General features: G+C 48.7%; 1 protein-coding gene across 13 annotated transcripts in view; it reads left to right on the top strand.

Moving 5' to 3' along the window:
• Positions 1-19,401, top strand: part of BCORL1 (BCL6 corepressor like 1) — a 68,906-nt gene that overhangs the window by 44,053 nt on the left and 5,452 nt on the right. For all 13 annotated transcript variants that reach the window (XM_049871986.1, XM_049871988.1, XM_049871992.1 and 10 more), the window contains 5 exons: positions 3,736-3,957; positions 7,090-7,256; positions 8,199-8,344; positions 17,616-17,693; positions 18,972-19,125. In XM_049871986.1, coding sequence (XP_049727943.1) covers positions 3,736-3,957; positions 7,090-7,256; positions 8,199-8,344; positions 17,616-17,693; positions 18,972-19,125 — 767 coding nt within the window. The remainder of the gene's footprint in view (positions 1-3,735; positions 3,958-7,089; positions 7,257-8,198; positions 8,345-17,615; positions 17,694-18,971; positions 19,126-19,401) is intronic.

Here is a 19,401-nt window from a genome sequence, read left to right as displayed (position 1 = left end):
GCAACCAGAAGAAAACAAGTCACACTGGGCTTGTCGTGGTGGTTGTGATTCTTACCCCTCTTTCCCCGCTCCAGAGCTGAAACCGCTGAGTGGCTCAGGCAAAAGGAAGAACGAGACCCAGGTGCTTGTCTCTCCCTCCTTTCCCCTGCCCCTCCTGGAATCTAGTTCCAGCTCTAACAAGGTACTCAAGCCAATCTCCTCATCTGTAAAAACGGAGATCGTACTCCTTGCCCTTCCTATCTCACAAGGGTCCTTGGGGGAACAAAGGAGGCAATGGATGTGAAAGGCACTGATAACCGTAAAGTGCTCTCAGAGAGCTGGTGTATGTCCCTGTGCTGGAGGAGGTGACCAGCCTGAGGGAACAGGCACAGAGCCGTGGCATGCTAGTAGGGTCCCTGCCCTCTGATTCCAGAATGAGGGTGCACAACTTTTCCCCAGAGAGAAAGACAGGAGGACCGAGGGATGAGCAGGGCACTTTGGCCTGTGCTAAGGGCTTCATCCACATTGTTGCTCTCAGTTCCCACAGTGGCTCTTTAAAGTAGGCGCTGTTGTTATCCTCATTGATCATGAGGAAACTGAGGCTCAGGGCTGGCGAGGGACTTGTGTGAGGTTACTCAGTGGTCATGAATGACAGAGTTGGAACGGGACTTGAGTTTATCTGCCTCTGGAGCCCAGGTTCTTTCCATATGCCTCTCAGCTGCTGAGTGGGTGGTGTTTGTATCCTGGCGACACCGGGGGAGGGAGACGGTCAGTCAGGGACATTCTGCAGCCCTCCCTAACAGCTCCTGCACAGGGTGGGAGTCCCAGGCTCCTGCCTCCCTCTCCCTCCCCCTGCTCCTCCCCAGATGCTCAGGTGGCCCCGGCCCACACAAAGGTGACCAGCCGCCTGACGTTCAGTGGCACACTCTGCTGATTCTGTCTGGTTGTTCTGCCTGGCAGTGTATCTGCTGAAATGTTCCTCCCGGAGAGGTTTTGCCCCTTCACGGGGCCTCCCTTCCTCCCTCTTGCCTTTCTTTCTCTCCCAGTCACCGCCACCTGCTCTGGTTGCCCCCATGGCACGGTGCTTTGTGGTGGGAAGCAAGGTGAGGGGAGGGTGGGCAACGCTCCTGCAATGCTAAAGCTGGGGTATTGGCCAAAGGCTTCTTCCCACAGGAGCTCAGAACCATGGGGGCAGGAGGGGGGGCCCCATTTGCTGTTGCTTCTCCTTGTCTCAGCCAGCCTCCCTTACTGCTCTCTAGCAGCTCTGGCCTCCAGAAGGAGAGTCACCCTTTGGCTGCTGGCTTGACTTAGCTGAAACCTGGGTGCTTTACCCAGCATCCTCCAGTACTGCCATTATACACCTCTGTCTTCCTGGAAAGATCCTTTGGTGGCGCAGGTGGTTTGCACTCGACTACTAACCTAAGTGTTTGCAGTTCAAACCCACCCAGTGGCACTGCAGAAGAAAGGCCTGGCAATCTGCTTCCATAGAGATTACAGCCATTGAAAACTCTGTGGAGCTCAGTTCTAGTCTGTAACCATGGGGTTGCCATGAGTCAGAATCAACTCGATGGCAACGGGTTTGGTTTGGTCTTTTGTATCCTCCTGGATCAAGCAGCATTATCTACTCATAGCTGGTACCTTCCTGCTAGGGATTGTACTCTTTGCCCTTTTGGGATGGGGAAAGGTAGTGGCTTCTCATTGTTTTGGGATTTATCAGAGGAAACAAATGCCCTGAATCTTCATTTTTTCTCTGCTGCTCCTTTTCCTGGCTTCATGTCTTTCTAGGCTACTTTTCTGGTTGGCCAGGGCTCTGCACATGGCTGCCTTGAATCAAGTCAACAAGTATTCATTGAGAGACTGTGCCCAGCCCTGAACTAAGTGGTATAAGGAACGAAAGAGAAGATGACAGTATGATCCCCGCCCCCAAGGAGCTGAAAACCTGGCAGGGGAGGCAAGGCTTACTGGTGAAACAATGAAAGGAAATCAAAAAGCAAGGCAGCAAGGACAGATTATGTGGTTCAGACAAGGTGCTCTGGGTAAGCAGAGAAAGAAGGCAGTGGGAACCAGAGGGCCGTAGAATGTTGCAGAAGGCAGAGGGCTTCGATGAGACTTTAATGCTCTGGGGGATCTGGATAAGTGAGATGCATTAGTTATCTATTGCTGGGTAACAAATTACCCTAAAACGTAGGAGCTTAAAACAACAATAAACATATATTATCTCATACAGTTTCCATGGGTCAGGAATTCAGAAGTGGCTTGCCTGGGTGGGTCTGGCTTGGTGTCTCTCATGAAGTTGCAGTCAAGATGTCAGCCATGACTGCAGTCATCTGGAGGCTTGACTGGGTCTGAAGGATTCTGCTTCCAAGGTAGCATGCTCACATGACTGGCAAGTTGATGCTGGTTGTCGACAGGAGGCCTCCTTTTCCTGCCTTGTGGACCTCTCCAAAGGACAGTTTGCTTCTCTCAGAGCCAGTGATCCTAAAGAGAGCGAGACAGAAGGCATAGTGTCTTTTAGGACCTAGCCTTGGAAGGTATACACCATCATTTCTGCAATCTCCTGTTGGTTACATAGGTTAGCTCTATCCAGTGTTGGAGGGGACTACACAAGAGCATGGATACCAGGAGGTGGAACTGGCTACCACAGTCCACACTCTGGTCCCCAATAATTCACATCCTTCCCACATGTGAAGTATACTCATGCCTTCCAAGGCCCCCCGAAGTCTCATCCAGTGACAGCATCAGCTCCAAGTCTAGAGTCTCATCATCTAAATTAGGTGCAAGTGCAGATGAGGCTCCTTGGGTCTGGTTCCTTGAGTACAGCTATTCGAGTACAGTTCCTCACAATCTGAAGACCTCTGAACTAAAGAAGCAAGTTACCTGCCCCGCTTCACCCAACGTGCAGTGGTGGTGGCACAGGCATAGGCACCCCCTTTAGAGATTCCCCTTCAAAATGGGGGAAGACGAAAAGGGGAGGGTGAAGCACACAGAGGCCATTCATGAGGAAAGGATTCTGTGCGTTATTCTGGACCCTTCCCAGTTCATGATTTCAAAGACCCGTCCAGGAAGACAGTGAGGCTCAGAGCAGTTGTACCATGCCTCAGGTCTTACAGTTAATGGATGGCAGAGGCAGGATACCAACCCAGGCCTGATTCCTGCACTGGAACTCTTTCTAGGTAGGAATGAGTAGGATTGGAGAACATGGTGTGGTGGAAGATGAGAGAAGCCTGGGGAGGGCTGGATATAGGGGGAGGTTTCTGCAGCAAGAGTGACGGATGGCTTTAGGAGCTGTGCTCTGGCCTCTTTAGTCACATAGCTGTCTCCCTTTGCTTCCCTTTACTCAGACATTACTTCAGCTTATTGATAGGTATGACTTGTAAAAACCTCAACAAAAGGGGGATTGATGCAGGTGAAGAAAGCATGCAGAGCAGAGTGCTTGGGGGAAGCTGGGATGGCTGCTCAGCCTCTGATTTCCAATCCCTTTCCCATTCTTTGGTTTATGGGGTTGAGGATTTGAGTCTCTTAGCATCTCCCCACTGGGTAGAAATGAATGGGAACCTGTGCAGATCCTGGAAATATGCCAAATGGCTAGTGACTGGCTTCTAGCCTCCAACCTGACAGTGGTCTGGACCATTTGGGGTATCGCATGCAAAGCACAAGGTGGACAAAGATGAGTTGAGATGGCCTTGGCAGCTCCGTGAGTGGCCATGATGGGATATGTTGCCTGACCTGACCCAGCACTGCATCTCTGCTTTCCAGGGCAAAGGTCGTTGGAGCCAGCAAAAGACACGCTCTCCCAAATCTCCCACCCCAGTAAAACCCATGGAACCATGTACGCCCTCTAAGTCCCGAAGTGCCGGCCTAGAGGAAACCTCAGAGTCACCTACAGCTCGGCAGATCCCCCCAGAAGCCCGTCGGCTCATTGTGAACAAAAATGCTGGCGAGACCCTCTTGCAGCGAGCGGCGCGTCTTGGCTATAAGGTGAGGGAGCTCCTCGACCTCAGGATGCTCTTGGCCTGACCATCTGTGGAGAAACTTCTCACCAGTGGCTCTTTGGTGAGCTGGGTAGGGCTTTGTTTGGGGCTTGAGCCCAGGCTGGCCTCCTTCACTGCCCAGATGGCTTCTGAGGCTGCCTATCCCCTTGCCTTATTGGTGTGTGGGAACGTGTCAGTGTGAGATGAAGGCAGTTGAAACAGCAGCACGGTATCATCTGGTGCATTCCTAGGCCAGAAGTTTTCATGTAGTCTTGAATTCCTGAGTAGCGGCCCCCTCCCCCTCAGAGAGGGATCAGTATTGTTCCCCCCATTTAGGTTTTCTGTAGTAGAGGAGTCAGAAATAAGTTTGAGGGGCAGGGCAGAGCTAACCTCACTCATTACTCCTTCCCTATGGATTGGAAAGAAGGCAGGGAAGGAAGCTGAAGTTTATCGAGCACCTCTTTTGTCATGTTAAGAGTTTTGATTACCTAATATCACTTAATCTTCGCAGTGAGCCTGTGAAGGTGGAGGTAGATTTTATTATCTCCATTCTACAGGTGACAAAGTCAGGGCTTGGCAATGTTAAGTGACTTGTCAAAGATCATCCAACTAAAATATAGGAATATAACATACATATTTATTAGTATAAACATATATACTAAAAAAAAAAAACATTGCCATTGAGTCCATTCCAACTCATAGCGACCTCATAGGACAGAGTAGGACCGCCCCATACAGTTTCCAAGGAGCGCCTGGTGGATTCAAACTGCCGACCTCTTGGTTAGCAGCCGTAGCACTTAACCACTACACCAGCAGGGTTTCCGTACACAAGTACTAGGTATATACACGTACACACATTTTAACATATACATAGTATACATACATTAGCATATGTATGTATGTTTAAAAATATATATATGTGTTTAGCATATACATAAGGAGCCCTGGTGGCTCAGTGGTGAAGCACTCATCTGCTAGTTGAAAGGTTGAAGGTTTGAACCCACCCCAGCAGTTCTGTGGGAGAAAGACCTAATGATCTGCTCCTGTAAAGATTACGACCAGGAAAACCCTATGGGACAGCTCTACTCTGTCACGTGGGGTTGCCCTGAGTCAGAATTGACTCCACACAACAACAGTATATACGTACATACATATATATGTGTATATATGCGTTGTGTGTGTATGTGTGTGTACACATACACATGCACACATATCTGAATTCAAATCAGGACCTGTTTGATTCCCAAGTAAAAGGGTAGGGGTGGAGGACTGCCTTATTTACCAGAATCAAATTATGTAGTTGGACATTTTGGTTGCTGCCCACTTTTGATTTACATGAACTTGAACATGTAACACGAACTTTGCCCACCCACTGATATGTCCTCAGGATTTGCTCTTAGTGGAGTTGCTGAGTTCCAGGGTATGCACTCCTTTTCTGAAGGCTTTTGAGAGCTGTAACTGATTCATTTAAAGACAGCCCCGCTCCCAGCCAGGTGAGCCAGCACCAGCAAGCTGACTTGACAGGTCCATCCACCCATCTTAGTTGAGCACCTAGTGTGGTGGTAACTGCTAAGGGAGATCTGAAGAAGAAATGATGCCAGCCCCTGCCCTCCAGGAGATCCTTCCTGTACCCAGGGCCAAACTAGCAAACATGGTACCATCAGAGAACCAAACAGGCCAGGGCTATCAAGTGTGAGGCAGCCTGTCGAGAGGGAGGGAAGAGTGGTGTTGAGAGGGCTTTGAGCAGGGTAGGAGGTAGGGTGCTCTCCCGGGGAAAAGTAGCACCCTCAACATGGGCAAACATACAGCTGCTCTAAGCAGCCTGTGCCCTGTCAGCAGAACGGAGTGTTCCACGTCACCAGTGGCTGGCCGAGGGCTGGTGCTAGTGCACTTGGGAGATACACTGGTTTGAGTGTCAGGCCCTCAGCTTGTTCACCAGCTCCATCCCAAGACTAGCTAGGGTGCCTCTAGTCCCTGGAGTCCCACTTTGGTCCTTTTGTCTCAGCCCAGGGAAGTTAATCATGAATTACGTGAATGAATGACCAATCCTGATTTGAGGGGAGCGCTGGAGTTTACTACCCTGGGATGAACATTGGCCCTACTGAGAACAGCATCCAGAGATAGTACTTGAAATGATTCTTCCTTGTTCCCAAAAGTCCCACTAGCGACTGTGCTCTGTGTCCATGCCACCACGTCTCATTTCTAGTCTCAAAGCCCCAGACTAGGGACCCAGTGCTTAAGGAGTCGAGGTCTTGGTGTTTGAGCTCCAGCCAGGGAGGTGAGCCTCTCCAAGAATCTCACCTCCACAACCAACAGCAAGCCCAGTGTTCTTGGCCCTAAGAAATGGATCCCCACTGCCGAGATGGTGGCTCAGGACAGACTTTGCTGACACGATTTCGAGGTTTGCTTGTCAGTCCCCACTATAAAGGCCAGGCTCTGAGACTCTCTGGACATTTGTGGAACTTGGGCTTGAACTGAGGTGATTTCAAGACTTAGACCTCTCTAATTACTAGCCCAAGAGACAGAAAGGGCCACATGAACCAGAGACAACATCATCCTGAGACCAGAAGAACTAGATGGTGCCCGGCCACAACCGATGACTGCCCAGACAGGGAACACAACAGAGAACCTCTGAGGGAGCAGGAGAACAGTGGGATGCAGACCCCAAATTCTCATAAGACCAGACTTAATGATCTGACTGAGACTGGAAGGACCCCGGTGATCATGGCCCCCAGACCTTGTGTTTGCCCAGGACAGGAACTATTCCCAAAGCCACCTCTTCAGACATGGATTGGACTGGACAATGGGTTGGAGAGGGATGCTGGTGAGGAGTGAGCTTCTTGGATCAGGTGGACACTTGAGACTATGTTGGCATCTCCTGCCTGGAGGGGAGATAAGAGGGTGGAGGGGGTTAGAAGCTGGTGAAATGGACACGAAAAGAAAGTGGAGGGAGAGAGAGCGGGCTGTCTCATTAGGGGAAGAATAATTGGGAGTATGTAGCAAGGTGTATATAAGTTTTTGTGTGAGAGACTGACTTGATTTGTAAACTTTCACTTAAAGCACGATAAAAATTATTAAAAAAAAAAAAAAAAAGAATTAGACCTCTCTGGTCATGGAGCCCCTGTCCCTATCCCCACAGGATGTTGTTCTCTACTGTCTCCAGAAGGACAGTGAGGACGTGAATCACCGTGACAACGCTGGCTACACAGCTCTGCATGAGGCCTGCTCGCGGGGCTGGACTGACATCCTGAACATCCTGCTGGAGCATGGGGCCAATGTGAACTGCAGCGCGCAGGACGGCACGAGGCAAGGAGGCGGCTCCACCCTGAGGCCCCCTACTCTACCCCGGTCTCAGCACCTCACTCCAAAGAACTGGCCCAAGCTGAACCTTTGTGGCAGGCCAGGTTGCAAGTTGCAGAGGCCTTGGCAGGAGGTGTTTCAGATAGACTTCTATAGACTGAAGGGAGGACCAATCTAGGGCCAAGGCAGCTGAGTTCCAGGATGGCTAGTCCATGCTGGTTACTGACTGGAAGCTGGCATTGTCTAGGGCTTATCCTCTCACAGGCAGCTGCCAGCAGGGAACACCACACAGCCTTCCTGCAAATCACCCTGGGGGTGCCTCTGTCTCAGGCAGAATCTTGGGCTTTAGGAGCTGATTGGGAGGCTGACCTTAGGGTCACTTTTCAGATCTGATTTTTTTTAACCTGTTGTGTCTCAAAACAATTGCACCCATTCTCCTTTCTGCTAGATCAGAGGGCCTGCTTCCTGGTCAAAATAGAGACATGAGCTGCGTTCCCAGTAGGGGAGCCTGGGCTGAAGGATGCAGGCTCTGCTTGACCACTGCCTGCCTGTACGTGGAGCTGCTTTGCCCATCCCTGCTTCTGAGGGTTGTCTGCTTCCTTAAGTTCACACCCTTCCTCCAGCATCTGCTTTAACTCTATTGTTGGTCAAGGACACATTCTCTTTAGAACCACCAGTGGAGCTACACTGTGCCCTAGAGACTGCCCCCAAAATGTGGGTAAGAGGCAAGGAGTGGGAGAGAGGAGAAAGAGGCGGAGAGAGGAGAAGGAGGTGGAGAGATTACAGTGTGGGGTGCAGGCCAGAGGTGGTTCCCTGCTCTAAGTCTTGTCCACCATACACAGGGATTACCCTGGGGTCATGTCCCTTTTCCCTGATGAGGTGGCCTGAAGCCTAAACACCAGGCTCCCACTTGGGCCCTGCTGTCCTCACCCCATACCACCTCAACAGGCCCGTTCATGATGCAGTGGTCAATGACAACTTGGAGACCATCTGGCTCTTGCTGTCCTATGGGGCCGATCCCACGCTGGCCACCTACTCGGGGCAGACGGCCATGAAGCTGGCCAGCAGCGACACCATGAAGCGCTTCCTCAGCGGTAAGCATGGCCAAGACTTAAAGCTGTCATCCTTGGGGCTGCTTTCTGATTCTTGCACTGGGGGAGGGAGATACTCTTTTTTTTCTTTTAAAACTGCTCCTTTTATCTCACTGTCAGCTTTTGTATTAGAGAAGTCTGGGTGTAGCCGTTATATATGTAATAGCAGTGATGGAATAATTTTCTTTTTCGATGATGGTGCAGTGGGAAGATGGAGTACATGTCCTCTTAGAAAGGGAATGGTTCTTTTTTTTTGCAATTTTGAGCACTGTGGGCTTAACAAGTGCTGTCTTGTTTATTTTGTTGTTGTTGTTGTACTCTAGATGAAGGTTTACAGAACAAACTGGCTTCTCATTAAACAGTTAGTACACATATCGTTTCATGACATTGGTTAACAGCCCCACGACATGTCAACACTCTCCCTTCTCGACCTTGGGTTCCCCATTACCAGCTTTCCTGTCCCCTCCTGCCTTCTAATCCTTGCCCCTGGGCTGGTGTGCCCCTTTAGTCTTGTTTTGTTTTCTGGGCCTGTCTCATCTTTGGCTGAAGGGTAAACCTCAGGAGTGACTTCATTACTCAGCAAAAAGGGTGTCCGGGGGCCATACTCTTCGGGGTTTCTCCAGTCTCTGTCAGGCCGGTAAATCTGGTCCTTTTTTGTGAGCTAGAATTTTGTTCTACATTTTTCTCCACCTCTGTCTGGGACCCTCTGTTGTGATGCCTGTCAGAGCAGTCAGTAGTTGTAGCTGGTCACCATCTAGTTGTGCTGGACTCAGTCTGGTGGAGGCTGTGGTAGTTGTGGTCCATTAGTCCTTTGGACTAATCTTTCCGTTGTGTCTTTGGTTTTCTTCATTCTCCCTTGCTGGAAGGAGATACTCTTGATCTCCCTCCAGTTTCAAACGGTTCCCATGAGGGACACCAGCCCTGTTCACATGCTTTCCTTCTATCTTCTCAGAAATTTCTATGTACTTTAAAAAGCCCCAAGATCCACTTCCTCTTATCCCCTTGCCGCGTGTGTCCACATGGCATGCACCCTCTTCAGGGCGCTGGTAGCCCAGGGGGACCCCTTGCACAGCCTGAGTATCTGGGAGAGGCCTTCTAGTGGGATTAGCCTAGCCCCATAATTGGTTGAGTTTGGGGCAAAATGTATTACCTTGTGCTTTGAGTGAGATGTCAATTGCAAAGAAGTGGCACTTAGTATTTTCCTTTTGTTATTGCACTTTTTCCTTGTTTGTGATCGAAGGGAATCCCTCAGGGACCTCTCCCTAAGCATTGTTCCTTACAAACCTTGCTGTGGTAACTTCCCTTTGTATCCCGGCATCCCTCTTCTCTCCCTTCATTTCGCTTCCTCCCTCACCTGCCTCCTTCAGAAAAGTATCTGGTGCTCAGGCCCATGGCAAGGGCCACAAGCCAACATGCATTTGTTTTCTCATTAGTGAATAGCAGCTGTTTGTCTGCAGTTAGATAGGTCTACTGAGTTGTGCAGAAGGGAGGAGGGAAGGAGGGGAGTCTAGCTTGGGCATGCTCAGTAGGAATCTCCTCAGACTTGACCTCCGAATTAAAAGAAAAAAATCTCGCTTCCTTTGTGACATCACAGCTTGGCCCTTGCTCTAGCAGTTACTTCTGACTGCCTGAGCGACAGAGCAGCTGGGAGTGGAATCTCTGATCTTCCTTGAAAGCTTCAGGGTTGGTGGTGGAAGCCTCTAGAATAGGGAGCTGTCAAAACCAAGGATTTGGCCGAGACTGCTCCCTCCTCCCACTCGAGCTTTGGCCCCAGTTAGTCCCAAACCCACACTCCTCAGAGATAGAGTTCTGGGCTCCCAACCAGGGCTCATTTGTTTATCGAACAAAGGTTAATAACTAAGTAGCTGATGATGGAGGAAGAAAGAAAAAAATACCAGAACTAGAGGTCCTGATGGAAGGAGGATTAGCTGTGGAGCGCCACCTGTGTACTGATAAAAGCTGGGAAGGAGCGATGGCGGCTTGTCTCCTGCTCCACTGGACTCCATCCAGTTCCAAATCTAGCTGTCTGAGTCTGGGAGGCCCTTGTACAGCCCTCGTGTACAACCCTCAGGCCCTCACAGCCTGGCTCGGCCTCTCCCTTGCCTGGTCCCTCCCTGTACCTCTAGGTTCCCAGGCCCCTGTCCTTGCGTGGCAGAGCAGCGGTGGGATGCCCAGGCAGTCATTCGTCCTGGGCCATTACGGGGGGGTGGGGGGGAGGTGCAGGGCTCAGGGCCCGCCGCTGTTTGTGGCTTCCCCCACATACCAGACACACATCCATACACATGTTGTTGTCTACACCCGACTTAGTTTCCCATAAATTCTGGCAAAGAGCGAACACCCAGAGCATCTCAGTATGACAAAGGCACCGTATGAAGGTCTGTCTTTGAAAAAATGGTCTAATCCAAGTGCTTCTTTAGGCTAGAGATTGTTGTCCTGCAGTCTTGGGGCTCTTGGGTCCAAATAACGCTATCTCTGACCACCTTAGTAAGCAGACTCACTCTTCTCCGTCCCCTTCTCCAAAATCCCAAGGGAGTTGGAAGGTTGAAACCATTCTAAGTAGTTAAAAAATTACACATAAACACTTTTTTTCACTCTTATTTCTGTTAACTCATCACACCTACTAGCCAGCCTTTTGATGCCCTCCTTAAACTACCTCCAGTGCTAGTCTATGCTGCAGAAGAAAGAGAAGGCTAAAAAAACCGGTTGCTGTTGAGTCAGTTCTGACTCCTGGCTAGCTGTGTGCGTGTCGGTAGAACTGTGCTCCACAGGGTTTTCAGTGGCTGAGTTTTCGGAAGTAGATTGCCAGGCCCATCCTTCTGAGGCACCTCTGGGTGAACTCAAACTTCAACCTTTGGGTTAGCAGCTGAGTGCTTAACTATTTGTACCACCCAGGGACTCCAGACTAAAGAGAAGACCTTTCTTAATTCGGGCACTTCCTCACCTTCACTCAAACACCTTCGCTCAGATCTTGGTATCGTTTCTCTACCTTATGAGCATGGAGCTGTAGTTTCATTCACTGGTGCCTGAAGGGGCTGTTACAAACTGGGCCCCTTCTTTTCCATGCAAATAGCGCGTGAGTTTTTAAAAGCAGAGGAGTCCCTGAATGGTGCAGATGTTTAAAGTGCTCAGCTGCTAACTGAAAGGTTGGAGGTTCGAGTCCACCCAGAGGCCTAGCGATCTTCCGAAAAATCAGCCACTGAAAACCCTGTGGATGCAGCTCTACTCTGACACACATGGGGTTGCCAGGAGTCAGAGTCAGCAACTGTTTTTTGTTCTGTTTTGTTTTTATTAAAGGCAGAGCTTTGCCTGGCTCTTAGGGAAAAGTGCTGGAAAGCTGGTCCTTGGCCCCTCACTCCAGAGAGGCCGGCACTGGCAGGAGTCAGCAAGCTCTGGGGAGGGGGCACTTGGGCCCAAAGAATGTTTGGGGGATGAAGCGGCAGTCCTCAGGGACTTTTTTGATGCCTTGAACCAATTATTTCCCTCTTTCTTATTCCCATTTTTTCCCTCCAGCATGCGTGCACGCACACACACTGAAACACACGCACACACGAATCTCAAAGAACCAGTGGGTACAGTGGTATAGTGACTGCAAGGAGCATGCTGAGCTTGGAGGTTGGGAACCCATTTCCCTCCAACCCCCTCCCCCACCGCCCCCAACCATACACCTGGACACACATGCTTGGGCTTCTGGGTTTTGCTGTTTTTCTACTTTGCCTGTCTGGCCGAGTACTTTAAAAGCTTTTTGCTTTTGATTCCCAAGCATTTGCCTGACCAGACCCTCTGTAGATTACTTGTTCTCTTCCTCCCCTAGTGGTGGTCCTACTGAGCAGAAAATGAAGGCGAGTCCCTGCGGGGTGCAAAGGGCTCCATTTTCTGCAGGCAGAAAAGGTGAGCGGAAGCATCAGGGCTGTGCCTTGTAGAGCTTCCCTAGCATTGTGCAGGGCCCCTTTTCTGGAAAAGTCAGAGGGGAATGAAATCCTCTTTTAGATACACAAAGGGGCGTCACTATTTCCGGGTATCCTGTAGTGAATCCTTTTATAAAGCAAAAGATGCGGGTAATTATCCAGGTCGTAAATGTGGGTTTTTTTAAATTGGATTTGAGGTGTTGTTTCTCCCGCTATACAAAGGATGGAACAGCACTCCTTCATTTGTTCATTTGTTCATTCACCAGTTTATCTATTCAGTCACCAAACATTTACTGAGCATCATCTGTTAGGTTCAAGTGCTGTGTGGGGTACGGAGACTGCACAGTAAACCTTTTCTACCTCATCCTCAGGCTTGAAGCACCCAGGGGCCAACCTCTCAGAGCAGCCTTTGAAAGGCCTCACACTTGGGCCAAATTACAGGCTGGCATGTGACTGATTGACCTTTGACCCTTAGAAGAAAAGAGCGATATCCCAGCTAGCCAAAGGAAAACGGACTCGTTTTTTCCTCCTCTGCTGGAAAGAATGTGGGGGTTGAGGGGAGTTGTTGCAGTTTGTTTTGAGGCGTCTCGGGAAGTATCAGGACTGCTTTTCCTTCCATTGATGAAAAGGGTTAGCAATTTATCACTTAAAGCCACGGAATTAGAGGTTTTTGTTTTTCGTGCCAGAGACCTCTGCCATATGACGCCATGTCCAAGACGCTTCTTTTTTGTTTCTCTGGTTAAGAACTATGGCTGTTAACCAAAAGGTCAGCAGTTCGAATCCACCAGTTCTGCTCTGTCCTGTAGGGTCGTTATGAGTCGGAATTGACTCAACAGCAATGGCTTTGAGTTTTTTCACGTCCCTCAGCTGATGGCTTAGTTGGATGGGACCTTAGAAATAGAGACACTTTGATTGCTGGGGTGGCGGGCTCATGGAGGTTGAGAGGCTCTGCCCTTGCAACGAGTCCCTGAGAGTACTTCTGTTTTTAAATCTTTTAATTGAAGTGAAATTCACGTAATATAGTTTACTGTTTTAAAGTGAACAATTTCGTGACATTGAATACATTCTCGGTGCTATGCACCCACCACACTATGTAGTTCCAGAACTTTCTCATCCCCCCCCCCAAAGGAAGCCCCATACCCATTACAGACTGACTCCCTGTTCTCCGCTTGCTGTAGTCCCTGGAAGCCACTAATTTCGTTTCTGTCTCTCTGCATTTGATTGTTGTGGTATTTCATATGAGTGGGATCATGTATCATTCGTTCCTTTGTGACTGACTTAATTCACTCGACATTATGTTTTTTGAGGTTCGTTCACATTTTTGTGGGTATCAGTATGTCGCTCCTGTTTATGACTAAATAATATTCCATTGTATGGATGTAAGAAGGAGCCCTGGTGGTGCAGTGGTGAAAGCGCTCAGTGCTAACTGAAAGGTCGACAGTTCAAACCCATCAGGTGCTTCACAGGAGAAAGATGGGGCAGTCTGCTTCTGAAAAGACTTACAGTCTTGGAAACCCTATGGGGCAGTTCTACCCTGTCCTATAGGGTTGCTCAGAGTTGGAATTGACTCAGCAGCAGTGGGTTGGGTTTTAGGTATGGACATACCACATTTTGTGTATCTGTTCATCCGTTAATGGACATTTGGGTTATTTCCACTTTTTGGCTACCTCAGATAACGCTGCTGTGAACATCATGTACACGCACTTGTTGAAGTACCTGTTTTAATTTCTCTTGGGTATGTGCCTAGGAGTGGAATTGCTGGATCATACGGTAACTCTATGTTTAACTATTTGAGGAACTGCCAGACTGTCTTCTGCAGCAGTTACACCGTTTTACATTCCCACCAGCAGTGCATGAGGGTTCTGGTTTCTACACATCCTCACCAACACTTGTCTTGTTATTGCCCATCTTTTTTTATTGTAGCGAGCCTACTTTGTATGCAGTGTAACTCATTGTGGTTTTTGCTTTTTTTACTGAATTTTTTTTCTTTATTATGGTAACATAAAATTTGCCATTGTAACCATTTTTTAGTGTACAATTCAGTGGCGTTACTTACCTTCACAATGTTGTTTCCAGAACTTTTTTTATCACCCCTAAACAGAAACTCTGTACCCATTGAACAATAACTCCCCATTGTCTTCTCCCCGCCAGCCCTTGGTCACCTCTAATCTGCTTTCTGTCTCTATGAATTTCCTGTTCTAGGTATTTCATGTTAGTGAGATCATACAGTAATTATCCTTCTGTTGGGACTTCCGGCCAACATGGCGCCATAGTAATTATCCTTTTGTGATTGACTTATTGCACTCAGCATGATGTTTTCAAGGTTCATCCATGTCGTAGCATGTATCAGGACTTCATTTCTCTATATGGCATGGCTGAATAGTATTCCGTTGTATGTATGGAACACGTTTTGTTTCTCCATTCATCTGTTGATGGACACCTGGGTTGTTTCTATCTAGTGGCTATTGTGACTAGTACTGCCGTGAACATTGGTGTACAAGTATCTGTTTTAATCCCTCCTTTCACTTCTTGTGGGTATATGCCTAGGAGTGGAATTGCTGGGCCGAGGGTACTTTTTGAAGGAAAGGATAAGAGTAAAGGACTTGAAGTTTTTTTGGCGGGTGGGCAAGGGAGAATCAAGGCAAAGGAAAGCCAGTCTTCATCCTGACTGTATGCAAACATCTGTGAGGAAATGGGAATTGAAGCTGCAACATCAGGCAAATCTTGAAGCTCATTCATGGGCCTGCTTCGACTTTAGCATCTTTGCTCATGCCAGTTAGCTTTTAGCTGTGTCAAAAAGGCAAATTCACCTGCAGGCGACAAAGAGTTGCAATCAGTGAAGAGAATCGGAGGAATGTGCTGAGGGGCTCTGAAGGCATTTCCTCGAGAGGAGCCCCAGGAATGTGGTGAACTAGGGCTGCTCTGATGATGAAATCTTCACATGACCCCTTGGGGATGACAGTCATTTGAAAGCATATGTTCGGGCAAACTGGTGAAGCAAGTACATTACTTTATAGTCCCATTTGTAGACCCTTCTTCCTTTCCTCGCTCCCTTCCCTCTCTCCCTCCTTTCCTTCCCTCCCTCCCTTTTTTCCTTCCTTCTTCCCCCCTTTCTTCCCTTCCTCTCTTTCTCCCTTCTCTCCTTCCCTTCCTCCGTCCCTCCTCTCTTCCTCTGCTTTCTTTTCATTCCTTTTCTTCCTTCCCCATGTATTTATTAAGCTCTTACTATGTGCCAGTTGCTCAGATTAGGTACTGGGGAGAGAACAATGAGCAATACAGAGACGGGACCTGCTTTTTTGGAACTGACAACCTCATTCCTTTATCTCCCATGACACCTAGCACAGGGCTCATCCCAGAGAGTAGACATGTACCTACTCTCAAGTGGCACAGGTTACAGAACAGCCTGTAAGCTGGCAGCCGTGACCTCAGAGGAGGAGCTTTTTTTTTTTTTTCCTCATAGAATTCACAAAAGACCTAATGTACACGACTAAAGTTTTTTTCCACTCTGGGTGCTCAGCTGTTACTTTGAAAGCTTCTCTCTGGCTGCCTTTTCCTAATGGGAGAAACCCCGTATCTCCTAGAAGGTTGCTACAAAATGAGTTATTTCAGTAGCTCCCCACAGCTGATAGGTATTCTTGTTGATAGGATGTGTGCCCCAAAGGGAAGCTGTATTGGGGGTGCTGTGGTGCTTTCAATTTCACTGAGAATGATGTTTTCAGGGCTCATTCATGCTGTAGCGTGTATCAGGACTTCATTTCATTTCTTTGTATGGTGCGGCTGAATAATAGTCCGTTATGTGGGTTAAAACAGAGACTTGTACACCGATGTTCACAGCAGTACTATTCATAATAGCCACAAGGTAGAAATAACCCAAGTGTCCATCAACAGATGAATGGATACTAGCTCTGCTCCTTCAATAGTGGCTGCCAACTTCCTCCTGGGGTTTGGTGTTCAGTGGGTACTCTGACCTCACCTGTGCCCTTCGGACTCTGGGGTCACTTGAGAGCTGGTGACAGCTATGTCAGCTTGTCAGTTGTACTAGGTGGCATTTGGCAACTCCTGGGCCATGTGCCCACAGATGACCCAGTTGAATTTGTCGTGAAAACCAGCGGACCTGCTTTTTGTCCACTAGGCCAAGAAGTGAAAGAGCTCCACTAGATGGCGCTTAGCCAGGAAACAAGGCTAACGATGTCTGTCCTCAGATCAAGTAAATGAGTATTTTTTTGTTCTTTTTCAGTGTGGGTAAAGTACACGCAACGTAAAATTTCCCATTGTAACCCTTTTAAAATGTACAGTTGAGTGGCATGCAGTATATTCACAGTGTTGTGCAACCGTCACCACTGTCTAGTGCCAGAAAGGAAACCATGTACCCATTAAGCAGTCACTTTCCATTTCCCTCTCCACCAATCTGCTCTCTGTATGGATTTACCTGCTCTGGATATTTCATATACGTAGCCTCATACTGTACATGGCCTTTTGTATCTGGCTTCTTTGACTTCCTATGTTTTCAAGGTTCCGCCACATGGTAGCATGTTTTAGTACTTCATTCCTTTTTATGGCTGAGTAATATTCCATGGTATGTATAATACCACATGTTGTTTATGCAGTCATCTGTTAACGTTCCCTTGGGTTGTTCCCACCTTTCGGCTATTGTGAATAGTGCCGCAGTGAACACTGGTGTTCAGGTTTTTGTTTGAACATCTGCTTTTGGGTATATACCTAGGAGTGGAAGTGAAAGGTTTTTATGAGGATAAAGCTGGCCATTTCTCCCATGTTTTCCAAAAGTGCAACAGAAGGAAATATGCTTGCTTACTTTACATTGGAGAGACCAGGGGCGGGTGGGTGGGTATATGAATACGTCGTGAATTCGACTTCTAGGGTAGGTCTAGGATTCTACTGGCAGAGCCACCCCCTACACAGTTTAAGGCAGGGGTCACAAACCTAAATGTCTTCAGGCCGATCATGTAAAAGATAAGCCCTTGGGTGGGGACTGGTGAATTGGAGAGAGTGCATGTCACCTCTCCCTCCAGCCAACTGTTGACATGCAGGAATGTGGACACAGTGTTGCCAGATCTTCTGATTTTTTTTTTCTAGAAAACCTGGAAATCTGGATTTTTATGTGAAACCTCCCAATTTTAAAGTATGGGAAGTTAATTAAATTTTTTGGTTTTAAAACACTGGGCTAGATTTGGCTCTCGGCTGCTGGTTTGCAACTGCTGGTTGAGAGCGGGAAGTATCTCTGGTCACTCTGGGCCCCTCTTGTGGTCCTTCCTTCCCGTCTCCCATCCCCCTAGCCCCATATGCATCTATGTTGTCCCTAGACTCCTTCTCCAGCCCATTTTCCTTGTCTCATGCCTTCTCTCCATCAGATCACCTCTCAGATCTCCAGGGCCGGGCAGAGGGTGATCCTGGAGTCTCCTGGGACTTTTACAGCAGTTCTGTGTTGGGTAAGCTTTAAACAGTTTTCTTCCTACCTTGACTGTATGGCTCAGAGATGTGGGATTTGGTTTGGGTTTCACTGAATCTTCTCACAGGAGTAACCCTGTAGAGGTATCCCTTCTCTACCCGTTCATAGCTTACTCTTTTAGCCAAAGCCCTAGCCCATCCTTTCCCCAGAGGCACAATTCACTTGCCTAAACCGGTAGATGCAACACTGATGGGACAAAGCTGTCCTTCATTAGCCCTCTACCACTCCCCACCCTGAGTGTTCTTTTGACTTCTCTTTCTTTTAAGGTCCCTTTCTTCTTCCTTAGGGAACCCTGGTGGCATGGTGGTTAAGAGCTACAGCTGCTAACCAAAAGGTTGGCAGTTGGAATCCACCGTGCGCTCCTTGGAAACTCTGTAGGGCAGTTCTACTCTGTCCTGTAGGGTCGGTATGAGTTGGAATCAACTCGACAGCAATGGGTTTGGGGTTTTTTTTGCGGGGTACGGGGCAGGGTTTCTCCCTTGCTTTGTGTTAACCCTGCCAGAGGGTTAAGACACCTCTTCTGGTATTGCTCACATGCGAGAAGGACCCAACCCCTCATCTGGCAGCTACCATTCCCTCCCTGTCCTGACTGTACAATGCACACAGAGTTTTTGAGGCAGCCGCTGTCTCCTGGGCCTTTAGCCTCTGGCCCAAGTTTTCCTTTCTTGGAAGAGCAGCATGACTTTATCCGTGGTGGTCACCCTGGCATTTGCCCGTTGGGCCAGAGGTTGAAGATTGAGGGAAGCACCTGCCCCCAAACTTGGGGGAAGCTGGAGAAGGAGAAAGTTGGGATGGAATGAAACAGGCCACACCCAAACATATGGCTGGGGGAAGGGAGCCATCTGAGACTCTTCTGGGCTTCTAGAGAATCCCAGCAGGCAGTGGGGCAATTTGGAAAGGTTTCAGCAGGTGGAGGGCAGGAGTTTTTACCTGGCCCTTGACCACTGATAGTATCTTCAGGCTTCCATCCTCAACAGCTGAGCAGCTCATCCTTCACACCCTCTTGCTTTTTCCAATTGGAGGAGGGAGGAGTGTAATGAACCTCTGGCCACAGAATAACTTTCTTCCAAGACTAGAACTTCCATGTGCCCTCTCAAGAATTGAGCCATGGAATCAGTGAAAGTTGACCCTGATGAAGGGTCTGTGGGCTTGTTTGTTTTCTCCCAATCACCCACCTGCACACCCCTTTATCTCTTGTATCATTTCTTCAGTTTTTCTGTGTAGCTGACTCCTAATTCCCAATGTGCCCTCCTTACAGAGGGAAAAGGTGGGTTTGCCTGTGACCTCCTGCATAACCCTCCTGGGAGCTCGGATCAAGAAGGAGATGATGTGGAAGAGGATGATTTCATGTTTGAACTCTCAGACAAGCCTCTTCTCCCTTGTTACAACCTCCAAGTGTCAGTGTCCCGCGGGTAAGTGGCTGAGAAATCTACAGGGACCAAGCATCAGGATCCTGGCAACCCCTGGCCCGCCTCCCTGGGAAGGGTGGAGCTCTCCGGGAGGAAGCTGAAGACCTGGAGCACGAGTGCAGAACATAGGAAAGATGATACGTGACAAAAGCTAGCCTGGCGTCCCGCCCCGATTACTTAATATTCACAATAGGGTCTGTGAGCTCTAGGTAGATTGACCGTATGTATTTCCTGAGCCCAAAATTGAGGTTCCCTCTCTGGGTTTACTTTGTGCTGTTC

The sequence above is a fragment of the Elephas maximus genome, chromosome X, assembly GCF_024166365.1.
Source record: "Elephas maximus indicus isolate mEleMax1 chromosome X, mEleMax1 primary haplotype, whole genome shotgun sequence".
NCBI lineage: Eukaryota > Metazoa > Chordata > Mammalia > Proboscidea > Elephantidae > Elephas > Elephas maximus.
The sequence above is the reverse complement of the archived record's forward strand: the minus strand, read 5'-3'. Positions and strand labels throughout refer to the sequence as shown.